Source organism: Oncorhynchus gorbuscha, linkage group LG18 (genome assembly GCF_021184085.1).
Source record: "Oncorhynchus gorbuscha isolate QuinsamMale2020 ecotype Even-year linkage group LG18, OgorEven_v1.0, whole genome shotgun sequence".
Classification (NCBI taxonomy): Eukaryota; Metazoa; Chordata; class Actinopteri; order Salmoniformes; family Salmonidae; genus Oncorhynchus; species Oncorhynchus gorbuscha.
This window is the reverse complement of record NC_060190.1, coordinates 11879510-11897665: the sequence shown is the minus strand read 5'-3', so window position 1 is coordinate 11897665 and position 18156 is coordinate 11879510. Positions and strand designations below refer to the sequence as shown.

Genomic DNA, 18156 nt, shown 5'->3' with positions numbered 1-18156 from the left:
AAACGCTCCTCACCGCGTGGCCGCGGCCACCCTACTCTGGTGGTCCCAGCGCGCACGACCCACGTGGAGTTCCAGGTCTCCGGTAGCCTCTGGAACTGCCAATCTGCGGTCAACAAGGCAGAGTTCATCTCAGCCTATGCCTCCCTCCAGTCCCTCGACTTCTTGGCACTGACGGAAACATGGATCACCACAGACAACACTGCTACTCCTACTGCTCTCTCTTCGTCCGCCCACGTGTTCTCGCACACCCCGAGAGCGTCTGGTCAGCGGGGTGGTGGCACCGGGATCCTCATCTCTCCCAAGTGGTCATTCTCTCTTTCTCCCCTTACCCATCTGTCTATCGCCTCCTTTGAATTCCATGCTGTCACAGTTACTAGCCCTTTCAAGCTTAACATCCTTATCATTTATCGCCCTCCAGGTTCCCTCGGAGAGTTCATCAATGAGCTTGATGCCTTGATAAGCTCCTTTCCTGAGGACGGCTCACCTCTCACAGTTCTGGGCGACTTTAACCTCCCCACGTCTACCTTTGACTCTTTCCTCTCTGCCTCCTTCTTTCCACTCCTCTCTTCTTTTGACCTCACCCTCTCACCTTCCCCCTACTCACAAGGCAGGCAATACGCTCGACCTCATCTTTACTAGATGCTGTTCTTCCACTAACCTCATTGCAACTCCCCTCCAAGTCTCCGACCACTGCCTTGTATCCTTTTCCCTCTCGCTCTCATCCAACACCTCCCACACTGCCCCTACTCGGATGGTATCGCGCCGTCCCAACCTTCGCTCTCTCTCCCCCGCTACTCTCTCCTCTTCCATCCTATCATCTCTTCCCTCCGCTCAAACCTTCTCCCACCTATCTCCTGATTCTGCCTCCTCAACCCTCCTCTCCTCCCTCTCTGCATCCCTTGACTCTCTATGTCCCCTATCCTCCAGGCCGGCTCGGTCCTCCCCTCCCGCTCCGTGGCTCGATGACTCATTGCGAGCTCACAGAACAGGGCTCCGGGCAGCCGAGCGGAAATGGAGGAAAACTCGCCTCCCTGCGGACCTGGCATCCTTTCACTCCCTCCTCTCTACATTTTCCTCCTCTGTCTCTGCTGCTAAAGCCACTTTCTACCACGCTAAATTCCAAGCATCTGCCTCTAACCCTAGGAAGCTCTTTGCCACCTTCTCCTCCCTCCTGAATCCTCCGCCCCCTCCCCCCTCCTCCCTCTCTGCAGATGACTTCGTCAACCATTTTGAAAAGAAGGTCGACGACATCCGATCCTCGTTTGCTAAGTCAAACGACACCGCTGGTTCTGCTCACACTGCCCTACCCTGTGCTCTGACCTCTTTCTCCCCTCTCTCTCCAGATGAAATCTCGCGTCTTGTGACGGCCGGCCGCCCAACAACCTGCCCGCTTGACCCTATCCCCTCCTCTCTTCTCCAGACCATTTCCGGAGACCTTCTCCCTTACCTCACCTCGCTCATCAACTCATCCCTGACCGTTGGCTACGTCCCTTCCGTCTTCAAGAGAGCGAGAGTTGCACCCCTTCTGAAAAAACCTACACTCGATCCCTCCGATGTCAACAATTACAGACCAGTATCCCTTCTTTCTTTTCTCTCCAAAACTCTTGAACGTGCCGTCCTTGGCCAGCTCTCCCGCTATCTCTCTCTGAATGACCTTCTTGATCCAAATCAGTCAGGTTTCAAGACTAGTCATTCAACTGAGACTGCTCTCCTCTGTATCACGGAGGCGCTCCGCACTGCTAAAGCTAACTCTCTCTCCTCTGCTCTCATCCTTCTAGATCTATCGGCTGCCTTCGATACTGTGAACCATCAGATCCTCCTCTCCACCCTCTCCGAGTTGGGCATCTCCGGCGCGGCCCACGCTTGGATTGCGTCCTACCTGACAGGTCGCTCCTACCAGGTGGCGTGGCGAGAATCTGTCTCCTCACCACGCGCTCTCACCACTGGTGTCCCCCAGGGCTCTGTTCTTGGCCCTCTCCTATTCTCGCTATACACCAAGTCACTTGGCTCTGTCATAACCTCACATGGTCTCTCTTATCATTGCTATGCAGACGACACACAATTAATCTTCTCCTTTCCCCCTTCTGATGACCAGGTGGCGAATCGCATCTCTGCATGTCTGGCAGACATATCAGTGTGGATGACGGATCACCACCTCAAGCTGAACCTCGGCAAGACGGAGCTGCTCTTCCTCCCGGGGAAGGACTGCCCGTTCCATGATCTCGCCATCACGGTTGACAACTCCATTGTGTCCTCCTCCCAGAGCGCCAAGAACCTTGGCGTGATCCTGGACAACACCCTGTCGTTCTCAACTAACATCAAGGCGGTGGCCCGTTCCTGTAGGTTCATGCTCTACAACATCCGCAGAGTACGACCCTGCCTCACACAGGAAGCGGCGCAGGTCCTAATCCAGGCACTTGTCATCTCCCGTCTGGATTACTGCAACTCGCTGTTGGCTGGGCTCCCTGCCTGTGCCATTAAACCCCTTCAACTCATCCAGAACGCCGCAGCCCGTCTGGTGTTCAACCTTCCCAAGTTCTCTCACGTCACCCCGCTCCTCCGTTCTCTCCACTGGCTTCCAGTTGAAGCTCGCATCCGCTACAAGACCATGGTGCTTGCCTACGGAGCTGTGAGGGGAACGGCACCTCATTACCTCCAGGCTCTGATCAGGCCCTACACCCAAACAAGGGCACTGCGTTCATCCACCTCTGGCCTGCTCGCCTCCCTACCACTGAGGAAGTACAGCTCCCGCTCAGCCCAGTCAAAACTGTTCGCTGCCCTGGCCCCCCAATGGTGGAACAAACTCCCTCACGACGCCAGGACAGCGGAGTCAATCACCACCTTCCGGAGACACCTGAAACCCCACCTCTTTAAGGAATACCTAGGATAGGTTAAGTAATCCCTCTCACCCCACCCCCCCTAAGTTTTAGATGCACTATTGTTAAGTGACTGTCCCACTGGATGTCATAAGGTGAATGCACCAATTTGTAAGTCGCTCTGGATAAGAGCGTCTGCTAAATGACTTAAATGTAATGTAATGTAAGATAAAACCTCTCTCATCATCACCCAGTGCCTGGGCTTACCTCCGCCGTACCCGCACCCCACCATACCCCTGTCTGTGCATTATGCCCTGAATATATTCTACCATGCCCAGAAACCTGCTCCTCTTATTCTCTGTCCCCAACGCTCTAGGCGACCAGTTTTGATAGCCCTTAGCCGCACCCTCATACTACTCCTTCTCTGTTCCGCGGGTGATGTGGAGGTAAACCCAGGCCCTGCATGTCCCCAGGCACCCTCATTTGTTGACTTCTGTGATCGAAAAAGCCTTGGTTTCATGCATGTCAACATTAGAAGCCTCCTCCCTAAGTTTGTTCTACTCACTGCTTTAGCACACTCTGCTAACCCTGATGTCCTTGCCATGTCTGAATCCTGGCTCAGGAAGGCCACCAAAAATTCAGAGATTCCCATACCCAACTATAACATCTTCCGTCAAGATAGAACTGCCAAAGGGGGAGGAGTCGCAGTCTACTGCAGAGATAGCCTGCAAAGTAATGTCATACTTTCCAGGTCCATACCCAAACAGTTCGAACTACTAATTCTGAAAATTACTCTCTCCAGAAATAAGTCTCTCACTGTTGCCGCCTGCTACCGCCCCCCCTCAGCTCCCAGCTGTGCCCTGGACACCATTTGTGAATTGATTGTCCCCCATCTAGCTTCTGAGTTTGTTCTGTTAGGTGACCTAAACTGGGATATGCTTAACACCCCGGCAGTCCTACAATCTAAGCTAGATGCCCTCAATCTCACACAAATCATCAAGGAACCCACCAGGTACAACCCTATCTCTGTAAGCAAGGGCACCCTCATAGACGTCATCCTGACCAACTGGCCCTCCAAATACACCTCCGCTGTCTTCAACCAGGATCTCAGCGACCACTGCCTCATTGCCTGTATCCGCTACGGTGCCGCAGTCAAACGACCACCCCTCATCACTGTCAAACGCTCCCTAAAACACTTCTGTGAGCAGGCCTTGCTAATCGACCTGGCCCGGGTATCCTGGAAGGACATTGACCTCATCCTGTCAGTTGAGGATGCCTGGTCATTCTTTAAGAGTAACTTCCTCACCGTATTAGATAAGCATGCTCCGTTCAAAAAATGCAGAACTAAGAACAGATACAGCCCTTGGTTCACTCCAGACCTGACTGCCCTCAACCAGCACAAAAACATCCTGTGGCGGACTGCAATAGCATCGAACAGTCCCCGCGATATGCAACTGTTCAGGGAAGTCAGGAACCAATACATGCAGTCAGTCAGGAAAGCTAAGGCCAGCTTCTTCAGGCAGAAGTTTGCATCCTGTAGCTCCAACTCCAAAAAGTTCTGAGACACTGTGAAGTCCATGGAGAACAAGAGCACCACCTCCCAGCTGCCCACTGCACTGAGGCTAGGGAAGACGGTCACCACCGACAAATCCATGATTATCGAAAACTTCAACAAGCATTTCTCAACGGCTGGCCATGCCTTCCGCCTGGCTACTCCTACCTCGGCCAACACCTCCGGCCCCCCCGCAGCTCCTCGCCCAAGCCTCTCCAGGTTCTCCTTTACCCAAATCCAGATAGCAGATGTTCTGAAAGAGCTGCAAAACCTGGACCCGTATAAATCAGCTGGGCTTGACAATCTGGACCCTCTATTTCTGAAACTATCCGCCGCCATTGTCGCTACCCTTATTACCAGCCTGTTCAACCTCTCTTTCATATCGTCTGAGATCCCCAAGGATTGGAAAGCTGCCGCAGTCATCCCCCTCTTCAAAGGGGGAGACACCCTGGACCCAAACTGTTACAGACCTATATCCATTCTGCCCTGCCTATCTAAGGTCTTCGAAAGCCAAGTCAACAAACAGGTCACTGACCATCTCGAATCCCACCGTACCTTCTCCGCTATGCAATCTGGTTTCCGAGCCAGTCACGGGTGCACCTCAGCCACACTCAAGGTACTAAACGACATCATAACCGCCATCGATAAAAGACAGTACTGTGCAGCCGTCTTCATCGACCTTGCCAAGGCTTTCGACTCTGTCAATCACCATATTCTTATCGGCAGACTCAGTTGCCTCGGTTTTTCGGATGACTGCCTTGCCTGGTTCACCAATTACTTTGCAGACAGAGTTCAGTGTGTCAAATCGGAGGGCATGTTGTCCGGTCCTCTGGCAGTCTCTATGGGGGTGCCACAGGGTTCAATTCTCGGGCCGACTCTTTTCTCTGTGTATATCAATGATGTTGCTCTTGCTGCGGGCGATTCCCTGATCCACCTCTACGCAGACGACACCATTCTATACACTTTCGGCCCGTCATTGGACACTGTGCTATCTAACCTCCAATCGAGCTTCAATGCCATACAACACTCCTTCCGTGGCCTCCAACTGCTCTTAAACGCTAGTAAAACCAAATGCATGCTTTTCAACCGATCGCTGCCTGCACCCGCTTGCCCGACTAGCATCACCACACTGGATGGTTCCGACCTTGAATATGTGGACACCTATAAGTACCTAGGTGTCTGGCTAGACTGCAAACTCTCCTTCCAGACCCATATCAAACATCTCCAATCGAAAATCAAATCAAGAGTCGGCTTTCTATTCCGCAACAAAGCCTGCTTCACTCACACTGCCAAGCTTACCCTAGTAAAACTGACTATCCTACCGATCCTCGACTTCGGCGATGTCATCTACAAAATTGCTTCCAACACTCTACTCAGCAAACTGGATGCAGTCTATCACAGTGCCATCCGTTTTGTCACTAAAGCACCTTATACTACCCACCACTGCGACTTGTATGCTCTAGTCGGCTGGCCCTCGCTACATATTCGTCGCCAGACCCACTGGCTCCAGGTCATCTACAAGGCCATGCTAGGCAAAGCTCCGCCTTATCTCAGCTCACTGGTCACGATGGCAACACCCATCCGTAGCATGCGCTCCAGCAGGTGTATCTCATTGATCATCCCTAAAGCCAACACCTCATTCGGCCGCCTTTCGTTCCAGTACTCTGCTGCCTGTGACTGGAACGAATTGCAAAAATCGCTGAAGTTGGAGACTTTTATCTCCCTCACCAACTTCAAACATCAGCTATCTGAGCAGCTAACCGATCGTTGCAGCTGTACATAATCTATTGGTAAATAGCCCACCCATTTTCACCTACCTCATCCCCACAGTTTTTATTTATTTACTTTTCTGCTCTTTTGCACACCAATATCTCTACCTGTACATGATCATCTGATCATTTATCACTCCAGTGTTAATCTGCAATATTGTAATTATTCGCCTACCTCCTCATGTCTTTTGCACACATTGTATATAGACTCCCCTTTTTTTCTCTACTGTGTTATTGACTTGTTAATTGTTTACTCCATGTGTAACTCTGTGTTGTCTGTTCACACTGCTATGTTTTATCTTGGCCAGGTCGCAGTTGCAAATGAGAACCTGTTCTCAACTAGCCTACCTGGTTAAATAAAGGTGAAAAAATAAAAAAATAAAAATAACAATGACTGAGGAAGAAGCCTCCAACTTGCTGCCAAAGCGTAGATTTTGTGACTTTTAATTGTTTTCATCACAGCAAAAGCGTTAGGCCCTGGCTAGATTTTTTAAGAAGCATACCTCTCTGTTCTTCAGTTTTTGCTATGTGTGTATGTGATTAAGCCTGGAACAAACCATAATTGAATTCCTTAGCCTGCATTGAACTAAGACAAAATCAATGTTTTGCTTGGCAGCATACAAAGATGATGATCTGGTCCCAAGCTACCTTATCCATGATGCTACAGTAGGACATGTTGTGTCATACAGCCATCTTTATGCGTATGCCAGCTTTATCCTGTCACAAAGTTGCTGTGTGTGTGTGTGTGTGTGTGTGTGTGTGTGTGTGTGTGTGTGTGTGTGTGTGTGTGTGTGTGTGTGTGTGTGTGTGTGTGTGTGTGTGTGTGTGTGTGTGTGTGTGTGTGTGTGTGTGTGTGTGTGTGTGTGTGTGTGTGTGTGTGTGTGTGTGTGTGTGTGTGTGTGCCTACCTGTTCTACCATATCATTCCGAAATGTAGGTCTGGAAAGAAGTTGAATAGAAAAACTGAACTTTTGTCTGTCCTCCTCTCTGATCAGAAGAGGACATCGTCTCCATGGCAGACTCCACCATCACCATAGATGACATCGAGGGAGAGCTTTTCAAGATTGACAGGATTCGAGATGTGCTGGTCAGAAGAGAGTCAGAACTCAGATACATGTGAGTGTCTTGTATGTCAGTTATCTCTTTTTATTTATTTTATTTCACCTTTATTTAAGCAGGTTGGCAAGTTGAGAACAAGTTCTCATTTACAATTGCGACCTCTAATCTGGATAGCTCTACTCTGGATATCTCTAATCTAGATAATTCTACTGTATTGTCACATATTATTCTGAATAGCAGGGTGGTGTGCTTGTGTGTGTGTGTAACTAGTGTCCGAAATGTATTTTTTGGCTCACCTGCCAAGGGGACTGGTAAAAAAGCATCTTTTTTCACCGGCCAAAATAATAAATTGCCTTTGTGGGTCAAATATACATTCATTTAGCGACTGTGCTTCTACACCTGCATTGCTTGCTGTTTGGGGTTTTAGGCTCGGTTTCTGTACAGCACTTTAAGATATCGGCTGATGTACGAAGGGCTATATAAATACATTTGATTTGATTTGATTTCACTACATTTCATTGAGATAAGGTATTATGTTGAATACAAACTTAAAGAAGAGGCCAGAGCAGAATTTGAAACAAAATTATTTTAATATATTGATCAACAGTTAATCAAATCAAGTGTATTTGTAGAGCACATTTAAAAACAACTGTAGTTGACCAAAAGTGCTGTCCAGAGTGCAAAAATGATACAATTATGAGAAGTGCAGTGGACATAGAACTGGTGTTCTCCAGATACAAAGGGGAAACACATCTACAAATCCTTTACGTTGAGTAGAAATACCCTGATAAAATACAGGTCAAATAGAGACTTATCAGATGGTGGTTAATTTTGGCTGTAGCTCGATTTATTTTCCCAGCCTGAATACAACTGAAGAACTCTTCAACTCAAAATTCTACTGAAGTATTGGCTATTAAATGTACATAAGGATCAAACATAAAAGTACATTTGAAGGTTTTGTAAACCTATCAGATGCTTAATCATTGTAATAAACTTAAACCTCCTCATCAGACTCCTCACTCTCTACTGCAATCAGCCTCTTTGCACGGTCCATGAAGTCTGGCCTCCTGCTCCTGGTGCCACAGAATCACAGCTTTTATCGGACCATACTCCCTGATCTCTGGAGAGGACAGCTGGACCATAAGGAAATCTGACAGTGTATCAGACTTTAGGTTGGACCGCCAATCGGTTTTCACCTGTTTCATGGTATTAAAACCTCTTTCACATTCAGTTGTGGAGAAAGGGAAGGACAGGACCAGGTCAACCAATGCTAGCAAATCAGGGCAGGAATGCTGATGGCTGCTGTTGACACGGAACCAGGACATCTTCTGCAGGTACTGGGGCCCTTGGTACATCGGCACCTTCAGGACAGTCCACTGGTCAGGGATCTTTTCAAAATGGATGCCAGAGGTCTCCAGGACAGTCCACTGGTCAGGGATCCTTTCAACATGGATGCCAGAGGTCTCCAGGACAGTCCACTGGTCAGGGATCCTTTCAACATGGATGCCAGGGGTCTCCAGGACAGTCCACTGGTCAGGGATCCTTTCCACATGGATGCCAGAGGTCTCCAGGACAGTCCATTGGTCAGGGATCCTTTCAACATGGATGCCAGAGGTCTCCAGGACAGTCCACAGGTCAGGGATCCTTTCCACGTGGATGCCAGAGGTCTCCAGGACAGTCCACTGGTCAGGGATCCTTTCAACATGGATGCCAGAGGTCTCCAGGACAGTCCACTGGTCAGGGATCCTTTCCACATGGATGCCAGAGGTCTCCAGGACAGTCCACTGGTCAGGTATCCTTTCAACATGGATGCCAGAGGTCTCCAGGACAGTCCACTGGTCAGGGATCCTTTCAACATGGATGCCAGAGGTCTCCCCTATACTGGCGTCCTGGAACCTGTCAGTCATACTCTCCACTCGCCTGTCAAGCATTTTGTCCTGTGAGGTGACGAGCGTCTTGCTGTCACCTCTGGTCAGTGAAATTCCCTCATATCTGTTGGCCATTGTGGCCTTTCATCATGGGCCCTTCTCTGATGACAACAGGCTCATTTTACCATCCTTTCAGAATGTTCCTTTACAACACACTCTCTCTCCCTCTCATTGACATAATCCTTTCTCTTAATTCACTTAAGGGAAGTATATCTTATTGCAGCTTAAATAAACATACCTGGTTTTGTACTTCTTAAGTACAGCCTGTGTTGAGCTGTGGGCTTCTGTTATGGTGATGGTGGACCTCTGCAGACAGGCAGACAGGATGCTCAAGTGTGTTAGTGTGTCATGTAGGAGGCCACAGAAGCGGATAACAACAACCTCCCTCGCAGTAGTATTTCCTGGCCTTGGCCTGCTGGACAAGTCAGACATTTTGGGCATCAGCAGATTGAATCTGGAATGGATAAAGAATAAAGACATACAAATAGACAATTAATTGCCGTCCACAAAAAAATGATATTAGATATGACACATTTTATCCGTGCATAAAGCATTGAAACATGATGTTACTAATTGTAACCGTGTTTGTTGTTATTACTGGACATTACATATTGATGATGACATTTGGAGTAATTAGCATAGCAATCTAGAGCCACTACCTGTTCCAGGTGCTGGACAAGCCCCTGGTAACCTCACAGGAAGTGGTCCAGTGCACGCAATAGGTGTCCTACCCACCAGGTCCCGCCAATTCTGATGGGCGCCAGTGGTGTGTGCCCAAGAGCCTGGAAGCTGTTTACCAGGTTTGCCCTGTTCAGTGGACTGCTGTGGTAGAAGGTGTAGAGCCCACTGAGGAGGTCTTCTACTTTCTGAAACATCAAGTTGGACCGGATGGCATCAGAAAAGGTCAGTTCAAGGCGATGTGCCATACAGTGGATGCCGATGATGTAAGGCCCTGTCCCCCTTCAGCCGGCTGACCGCACCATTCTTGGCTCCGGTCATCACAGCAGCTCCATCTGTTCCAAGAGCGACCAACTTGCTCCCCCTCTCCCTCCATGATGGCACTGATGGCGTTGCTTATGTGTGCCGCGTCTGTCTTCTCCACCGACTTGATGCCAACAAACTTCGACTCGATCTTGCCCTTGTGACAGAATCTGACAAACTAACTCCTCGTCTTTCACAGAACTGTCTGTGGTGCCATCTGACATGATGGAGAGAGTTTTTCAGATTCTCTCTGATGTTGTTTCTCTCCACCTCTGCAGTATGGTGCCTAAACTCTTTGGCCTGCTTCTCATTTCTATATGTTGAGCGAACAGCAAACTGCAAAAATCAAACATCAAATGAATTCAGTTTTAACATATAGATAGCTCTGAATCCATGATATGGCAGTGGTTGAAAAGCAATTTTCTGTCCATTCAAAAATAACTTTTCTGAACAACAGGTTATGGTCAATAATATCAAATTCTGCACTGAAGTCTAAAAGTACAGCTCCCACAATATTCTTATTGTTAATTTATTTCAACCAATCATCTATCATGACACAAGGCGAGACCCAGATGCAGACACAGGAGGCAGATGGTTGGAGTCTTACAATATTTATTAATCCAATAGGGGAAGGCAAGAGAATGGGTGTGGACAGTCAAAAGTCAAAACCAGTTCAGACCGAAGGGTAGTCAGAATGAAAGTCAGGCCAGGCAGGATGATCAGGCAGGCGGGAAAGAAGTCCAGAGTCACGCAGGGGTCAAAACCAGGAGGACTACCACAAAGAGAATAGAAAAAAAGAGTATGGGGAAAAACACGCTGGTTGACTTGACTAACATACCAGACGAACTGGCACAGAGAGACAGGAAACAGGGATAAATACATTGGGGAAAACAAGCCACACCTGGAGGGGGGTGAGACAATAATGAGGACAGGTGAAACTGATCAGGGTGTGACATCATCAGTCATTTGTGTCAGTGCAGTACATGTTGAGTGCCCTTCTCTATAAGTATGTTGTCAGTTTGTTTACAGAGAAATAGCATTGTATTGTAACAGTTTGCTAAGAGCTGGCAACAAGCAGATAGGTCTGCTTTTAGAACCAGTAAAGGCCGCTTTACCACTCATGGGTAGACGACTGACTTTGGCTTCCCTCCAGGCCTGAGGACAAACACTTCCCTCTGCACTCAGATTAAATATATGACATATAGGAGTGGCTATAGTGTCAGCTACCATCCTCAGTAGTTGTCAATGCCAGGATGTTTGTCATTATTGATCAATAACAATCATTTTTGCACCTTGCCCGCATTAACTAAAAATAAATATGACAATGCTCTTCTTTCATTATTAGTTTTTTTATGCATGAATACAATGGCTCACTGTTCGTTGTTGGCATTTCTTGTCTAAGTTTGCCCACTTTACTAATGACGTAATCATTAAAATAATTGGCACATCAAATGGTTTTGTGATGAATAAGCCATCTGATTCAATGAAAGACGGAGATGAATTTGTCTTTCTGCCCATAAATTCATTTAAAGTACTCCAATTATTTTTCCATCATTCTTTATATCATTGATCTTGGCTTCATAATACAGTTTCTTCTTCTTTTTGTTGAGTTTAGTCACATCAATTCTCAATTTGCAGTAAGTCAGTCAATCAGATGTGCAGCCAGACTTATTAGCCACTCCTTTTGCCCCATCTCCTTCAACCATACAGTGCCTTGCATTACAACCTGTAATTTAAATAGATTTTTATGTGGATTTCATGTAATGGACATACACAAAATAGTCCAAATTGGTGAAGTGAAATGAAAAAAAAGCAAGTGGCAAAATTGAGACCAAGGAGGTTTCCAAACAGGTCAGGGACAAAGTTGTGGAGAAGTACAGATCAGGGTTGGGTTATAAAAAACTATCTGAAACTTTGAACATCCCACAGAGCACCATTAAATACAGTATTAAAAAATGGAAAGAATATGGCACCACAACAATCCTGCCAAGAGAGATCCACCCACCAAAACTCATGGTCCAGGCAAGGAAGGCATTAATCAAAGAGGCAACAAAGAGACCAAAGAAAACCCGGAAGGAGCTGCAAAGCTTCACAGCGGAGATTGGAATATCTGTCCTTAGGACCACTTTAAGCCGTACACTCCACAGAGCTGGCCTTTATGGAAGAGGGGCCAGAAAAAAAAAACATTGCTTAAAGAAAAAAATATGCAAATGTCAGGATTTGGCCAGGGTTGTTCCGGTTTTTGGTCACTAGATGCCCCCATTGTGCCTTTTGACCTTTTGTTTTCCCCTGATCCCCATTATTATTTGCACCTGTGCCTCGTTTCCCCTGATTGTATTTAAACTTTGTTTTCCTCAGTTCTTTGCTCTGTGTTTATATGTTAGCACCCAGCCCTAGTACTCTGTGAACTCTTGTTGATCCTGGTGGACTCTCTTGTGGAATTCTGTTTTTTGTTCTTGTTTGTTTGTTTTTAAGTATCTTTTGAGGCTTTTTTGTGCTATACCTTCCACCTTGTGGATTGACCTTTTTTTGTCTTGGAGGATTACCTTTGTTCTTGTGGAATTCCTTTTGAGGTTGTGGAGTTACATGTTTTCCTGAAGAACTTCACTTCTTACTTCATTAAATACACTGTCTCAAGTACTGCTGTGTCTGCCTCATCTTCTGGGTTCTGCCGACTATTCGTGGCTCAGTTGGTTAAGTGACTGTTTCTCACTCCGGAGACCCAGGTTTGTAACCGGGTCCTGACAGCAAACACGTTTGTTGTTCCCCAAACGGCATGTGGGAGAGTCCCCAAACATATGGAAGAAGGTACTCTGGCCAGATGAGACTCAAATGTAGCTTTTTGGCCATCAAGGAAAACACTATGTCTGGCTCAAACCCAACACCTCTCATCACCCCGAGAACACCATTGTCACAAGAATTTTCAATCCCAATGATAATAACTAACAATCAATAGCTTTGACCAATCCCAGAGGTTTGTAAGACCCTGGGTTTAATAATAATTAGTCAAAGACTCAGCTTATGCAAAAGGCTCGTACAGTTTATTCACGAGAATGTTCTGAAGTCCATAATACAAAGACATCCATTTTATAACTCACTCCCTACTTACGCACATACCTCCACATAAACAGTAGATATCCTAAGCACATACATACACACGAACAGTAGGTGAGTTGTATCCACTGTTTATCACTACCAAGCTGACAGTTCAATTCCCCCAAGATTAGAGGAACCTTGAAAGGACTCCTTGTCCTATTGTAAGTTTCTCAGAGTTCTAGTATGGTGAGGTCATACACAGTTGAATTGTTCTTGGTATCTTCTTAGTCACACACACACACATTTCTCTCCCTCCCATGTCTCTACCAAACCTTATTGGACTTATGTTTAGTACTTTAATTATTCATTATACATGCTACATAAACTAATAATCACTAATAGTTACATTTCAGGGTGGAATTATTTAATCATTACCTTTAAGCATATAAATTCCCTTATCAACCATCCCCACAGTGAAGCATGGTGGTGGCAGCATAATGCAGTGGGGATGTTATTCCATTGGCAGGGACTGGGAAACTGGTCGGCATTGAAGGAATGATGGATGGCGGTAAATACAGGGAGATTCTTGAGGGAAACCTGTTTCAGTCTTCCAGAGATTTGAGACTGGGACGGAGGTTCACCTTCCAGCAGGACAATTACCCGAAGCATACTTCTAAAGCAACACTTGAGTGGTTTAAAAGGAAACATTTAAATGCCATGAAATGGCCTAGTCAAAGCCCAGACCTCAATCCAATAGAGAATCTGTGGTATGACTTAAAGATAGCTGTACATCAGCAGGAAAATATTGCTGTACACCAGCAGGAACCCATCCAATTTGAAGAAGCTGGAGCAGTTTTGCCTTGAAGAATGGGCAAAAATCCCAGTGGCTATAATAATAATAATATATGCCATTTAGCAGACACTTTTATCCAAAGCGACTTACAGTCATGTGTGCATACATTCTACGTATGGGTGGTCCCGGGGATCGAACCCACTACCCTGGCGTTACAAGCGCCATGCTCTACCAACTGAGCTACAGAAGGACCTAGATGTGCCAAGCTTATAGAGACATATCCAAAGAGACTTGCAGCTGTAATTGCTGCAAAAGTTGGCTCTACAAAGTATTGACTTTGGGGGGTTACATTTACATTTAAGTCATTTAGCAGACGCTCTTATCCAGAGCGACTTACAAATTGGTGCATTCACCTTATGACATCCAGTGGAACAGTCACTTTACAATAGTGCATCTAAATCTTAAAGGGGGGGGGGGTGAGAGGGATTACTTATCCTATCCTAGGTTGAATAGTTATGCACGCTCATGTTTTCAGTTTTTTTGTCTTCATTTTTGTTTGTTTCACAATAAAAATATGTTGCATCCTCAAAGTGGTAGGCATGCTGTGTAAATCAAATGATACAACCCCCCCCCCAGCTTTTGGAACTTTGGCTTTCCTGGATATAGCCACTATATTGTGATCGACACATCCAATGGGTACAGATACAGCTTTAGAACAAGGTTCTACAGTATTAGTAAAAATGTGATCAATACATGTGGATGATCTTGTTCCTCTAGTGTTTGTAAACAACCTGGTAGGTTGATTAATAACCTGAACCATTTACAGACACTGGTTACAGCTAGACGCTTCCTGTTGAGCGGACATTCTCATGAAAACCAGTCAATATTCAGGTCTCCAAGGAAGTATATCTCTATGTTTACATCACATACACTATCAGTCATTTCACACAAATTATTTAGAAACTAAGTGTTAGCACTTGGTGGCCTATAGCAACAACCCAAAATAATCAACTTTAGATGTAGCAGGTGAACCTGCAATCACAGCACTTCAGTGACACTTGACATGAGATCGTCTTGACATGAGATCTTCTCTAAGCATTACAGGGATATGGCTTTGAATATATATACATACACCTTAGCCAAATACATTTAAACTCACTTTTTCACAATTCCTGACATTTAATATCAGTAAAAACTCCCTGTCTTAGGTCACTTAGGATCACCACTTTATTTTAAGAATGTGAAATGTCAGAATAATAGTAGAGAGAATTACTTATTTCAGCTTTTATTTCCTTCATCGCATTCCCAGTGAATTAGTATTTGGTAGCATTGGTAGCATTGCCTTTAAATTGTTTAACTTGGGTCAAATGTTTTGGGTAGCCACAATACGTTGGGTGAATTTTGGCCCATTCCTCCTGATAGAGCTGGTGTAACTGAGTCATTTTTGTAGACCTCCTTGCTCGCACAAGGTTTTTCAGTTCTGCACACAAATCTTCTATAGGATTGCGGTCAGGGCTTTGTGATGGCCACTCCAATACCTTGACTTCGTTGTCCTTAAGCCATTTTGCTACAACTGTGGAAGTATGCTTGGGGTCATTGTCCATTTGGAAAACCCATTTGCGACCAAGCTTTAACTTCCTGACTGACGTCTTTAGATGTTGTTTCTATATATCCACATAATATTCTTTCCTCATGATGCCATCCATTTTGTGAAGTGCATGCACCAGTCCCCCCTGCAGCAAAGCACCCCCACAACATGATTCTGCCACCCCCGTGCTCCACGGTTGGGATGGTGTTCTTCAGCTTGCAAGACTCCCCCTTTTCCCTCCAAACATAACAATGGTCATTATGGCCAAACAGTTACATTAGACCAGAGGACATTTCTCCAAAAAAGTCCCCATGTGCAGTTGCAAACCGTAGTCCGTTTTTTTATGGTGGTTTTGGAGCAGTGGCTTCTTCCTTGCTGAGCGGCCTTTCAGGTTATGTCGATATAGGACTATAATAATATATGCCATTTAGCAGACGCTTTTATCCAAAGCGACTTACAGTCATGTGTGCATACATTCTACGTATGGGTGGTCCCGGGGATCGAACCCACTACCCTGGCGTTACAAGCGCCATGCTCTACCAACTGAGCTACAGAACTAGTTTTACTGTGGATATTGATACTTTTGTACCTGTTTCCTACAGCATCTTCACAAGGTCCTTTGCTGTTGTTCTGGGATTGATTTTCACTTTTCGCACCAAAGTACGTCCATCACTAGGAGACAGAACGTGTCTCCTTCCTGAGCGGTATGACGGCTGCATGTTCCCATGCTGTTTATACTTGCGTACTATTGTTTGTACAGATGAACATGGTACCTTCAGGCGTTTGTAAATTGCTTCCAAGGATGAACCAGACTTGTGGAGGTCTACAATTTGTTTTCTGAGGTCTTGGCTGATTCCTTTTGATTTTCCCATGATGTCAAGCAAAGAGGCACTGAGTTTGAAGGTAGGCCTTGAAATACTTCCACAGGTACACCACCAACTGACTAAAATTATGTCAATTAGTCTAACAGAAGCTTCTAAAGCCATGACATAATTTTCAGGAATTTTCCAAGCTGTTTAAAGAAATGACTTGTGTCATGCATGAAGTAGATGTTAACAAACTATCGTTTTGGCAAGTCAGTTAGGACAAGAAATTAGTGGAGTGATTGAAAAATTAGTTTTAATGACTCCAACCAAAGTATATGCAAACTTCAACTGTATATATCAGCTACCCAATATATATCTAAAACAACACCTCCCCCATAAGCATTTCTGTCTATTCTATCGATGTTATATCCTTGTATTGCTATTGCTGTATCATCAAAATACTTATTTAAGTGAGTTTCAGAAATGGCTAATATGTGAATGTTATCTGATGTTATCAAGTGATTGATTTCATGAACATTATTTCTAAGGCTACCTATATTAATTAATATGGGATATTTTCAGCCCTTTCCTGTGTAGCTTCTCAGAGAAAGACATAACATGGAGAATAACAAACAAAGCAAGAGAACAAAAAAGAATACATTCATCAGTCCATTAACCAGTTGTGTGTGTGTGTGTGTGTGTGTGTGTGTGTGTGTGTGTGTGTGTGTGTGTGTGTGTGTGTGTGTGTGTGTGTGTGTGTGTGTGTGTGTGTGTGTGTGTGTGTGTGTGTGTGTGTGTGTGTGTGTGTGTGTGTGTGTGTGTGTGTGTGCTGCGGGGTTGAAGCTATGAACCCATAGGCTTGGCTCTCTCATCCCTTCTAGGCTTTTGGGTCAGGGTTAAGCTCAACACAGGGTCACATCTGTGTGTGCGTGAATGCATGCTCACAGTTACGTACACTGTTAGAAGAGACAGGGTGATCCAATAGAGAGGAATGAAAGGAGGAATCCAGGAATGTCTATACTCGGGCATGATTATACTGCATATTTACTGGTGCTACACCATCATAACCCTATAGAATGCACTATAGTGACATCTCCTCCCTTCCTTACTGTGACACAGAGACAGGGAATGAGCTCTGATTCATTTAGAGCCAAGACTTTGAAACACAGTAATCAGACTTTAATTAGAATAGCTGAGCATATAAAGTGCAAGTAGTTAGTGTAACGATCCCTGTATGTTGCCAATTCACGAATATGGGTAGCATCCGTGATCAAATTAAGTTTATAGAAAACCCATTCAACTCACCACTCATAACATTGATAACAAAGATAAGAAGCAAAGCTGCTTCAACAATTTCATTATAATTGAATAGAAGGGAGTATAATCTGTTTAAGTAGAATACGGTGGTTCCCTTCGGGCCATACATCATCTGTATTCTGCACCTTGCCCACCGCAGGTCCCTATTCATCCCGTCTGACAGGTAGAGAGGTAGTGGAGGTAGAGAGGTGAGGCTCTCAGTTAGCTGACAGTGATGGATGTCTGTAGGCTCAGCTACCCAACTCGGCCCTTCCTTTTACTCAATACATTTCAAGCTTAATTGCCACCACCATATACATTCCTCCTACAGAGAACCATTCACTTCTGGTGTTGGGCCTAGACTGTAGCACTCAATACTTCAATAGGATACGTGATAATTAACACTATTTCAAGTTTAGGAGTCAGAACCCCGAATCCATCACCAGAGGGCTACAGTTGGCCTACGGACAGGGGGAACCATAAGAACAGTGCCCTGCCATTCTCTTTATTGTCTTAGATAAAGAATAGAGTAG

At 45.6% G+C, this 18156-nt stretch overlaps 1 protein-coding gene across 1 annotated transcript in view; it reads left to right on the top strand.

The window, feature by feature from the left end:
- LOC124003220 (bMERB domain-containing protein 1-like) overlaps positions 1-18156 on the top strand; it is a 52818-nt gene that overhangs the window by 7371 nt on the left and 27291 nt on the right. Inside the window, exon 2 of the mRNA XM_046311309.1 lies at positions 7132-7252. Within this exon, the coding sequence (XP_046167265.1) occupies positions 7132-7252 (121 nt within the window). The remainder of the gene's footprint in view (positions 1-7131; positions 7253-18156) is intronic.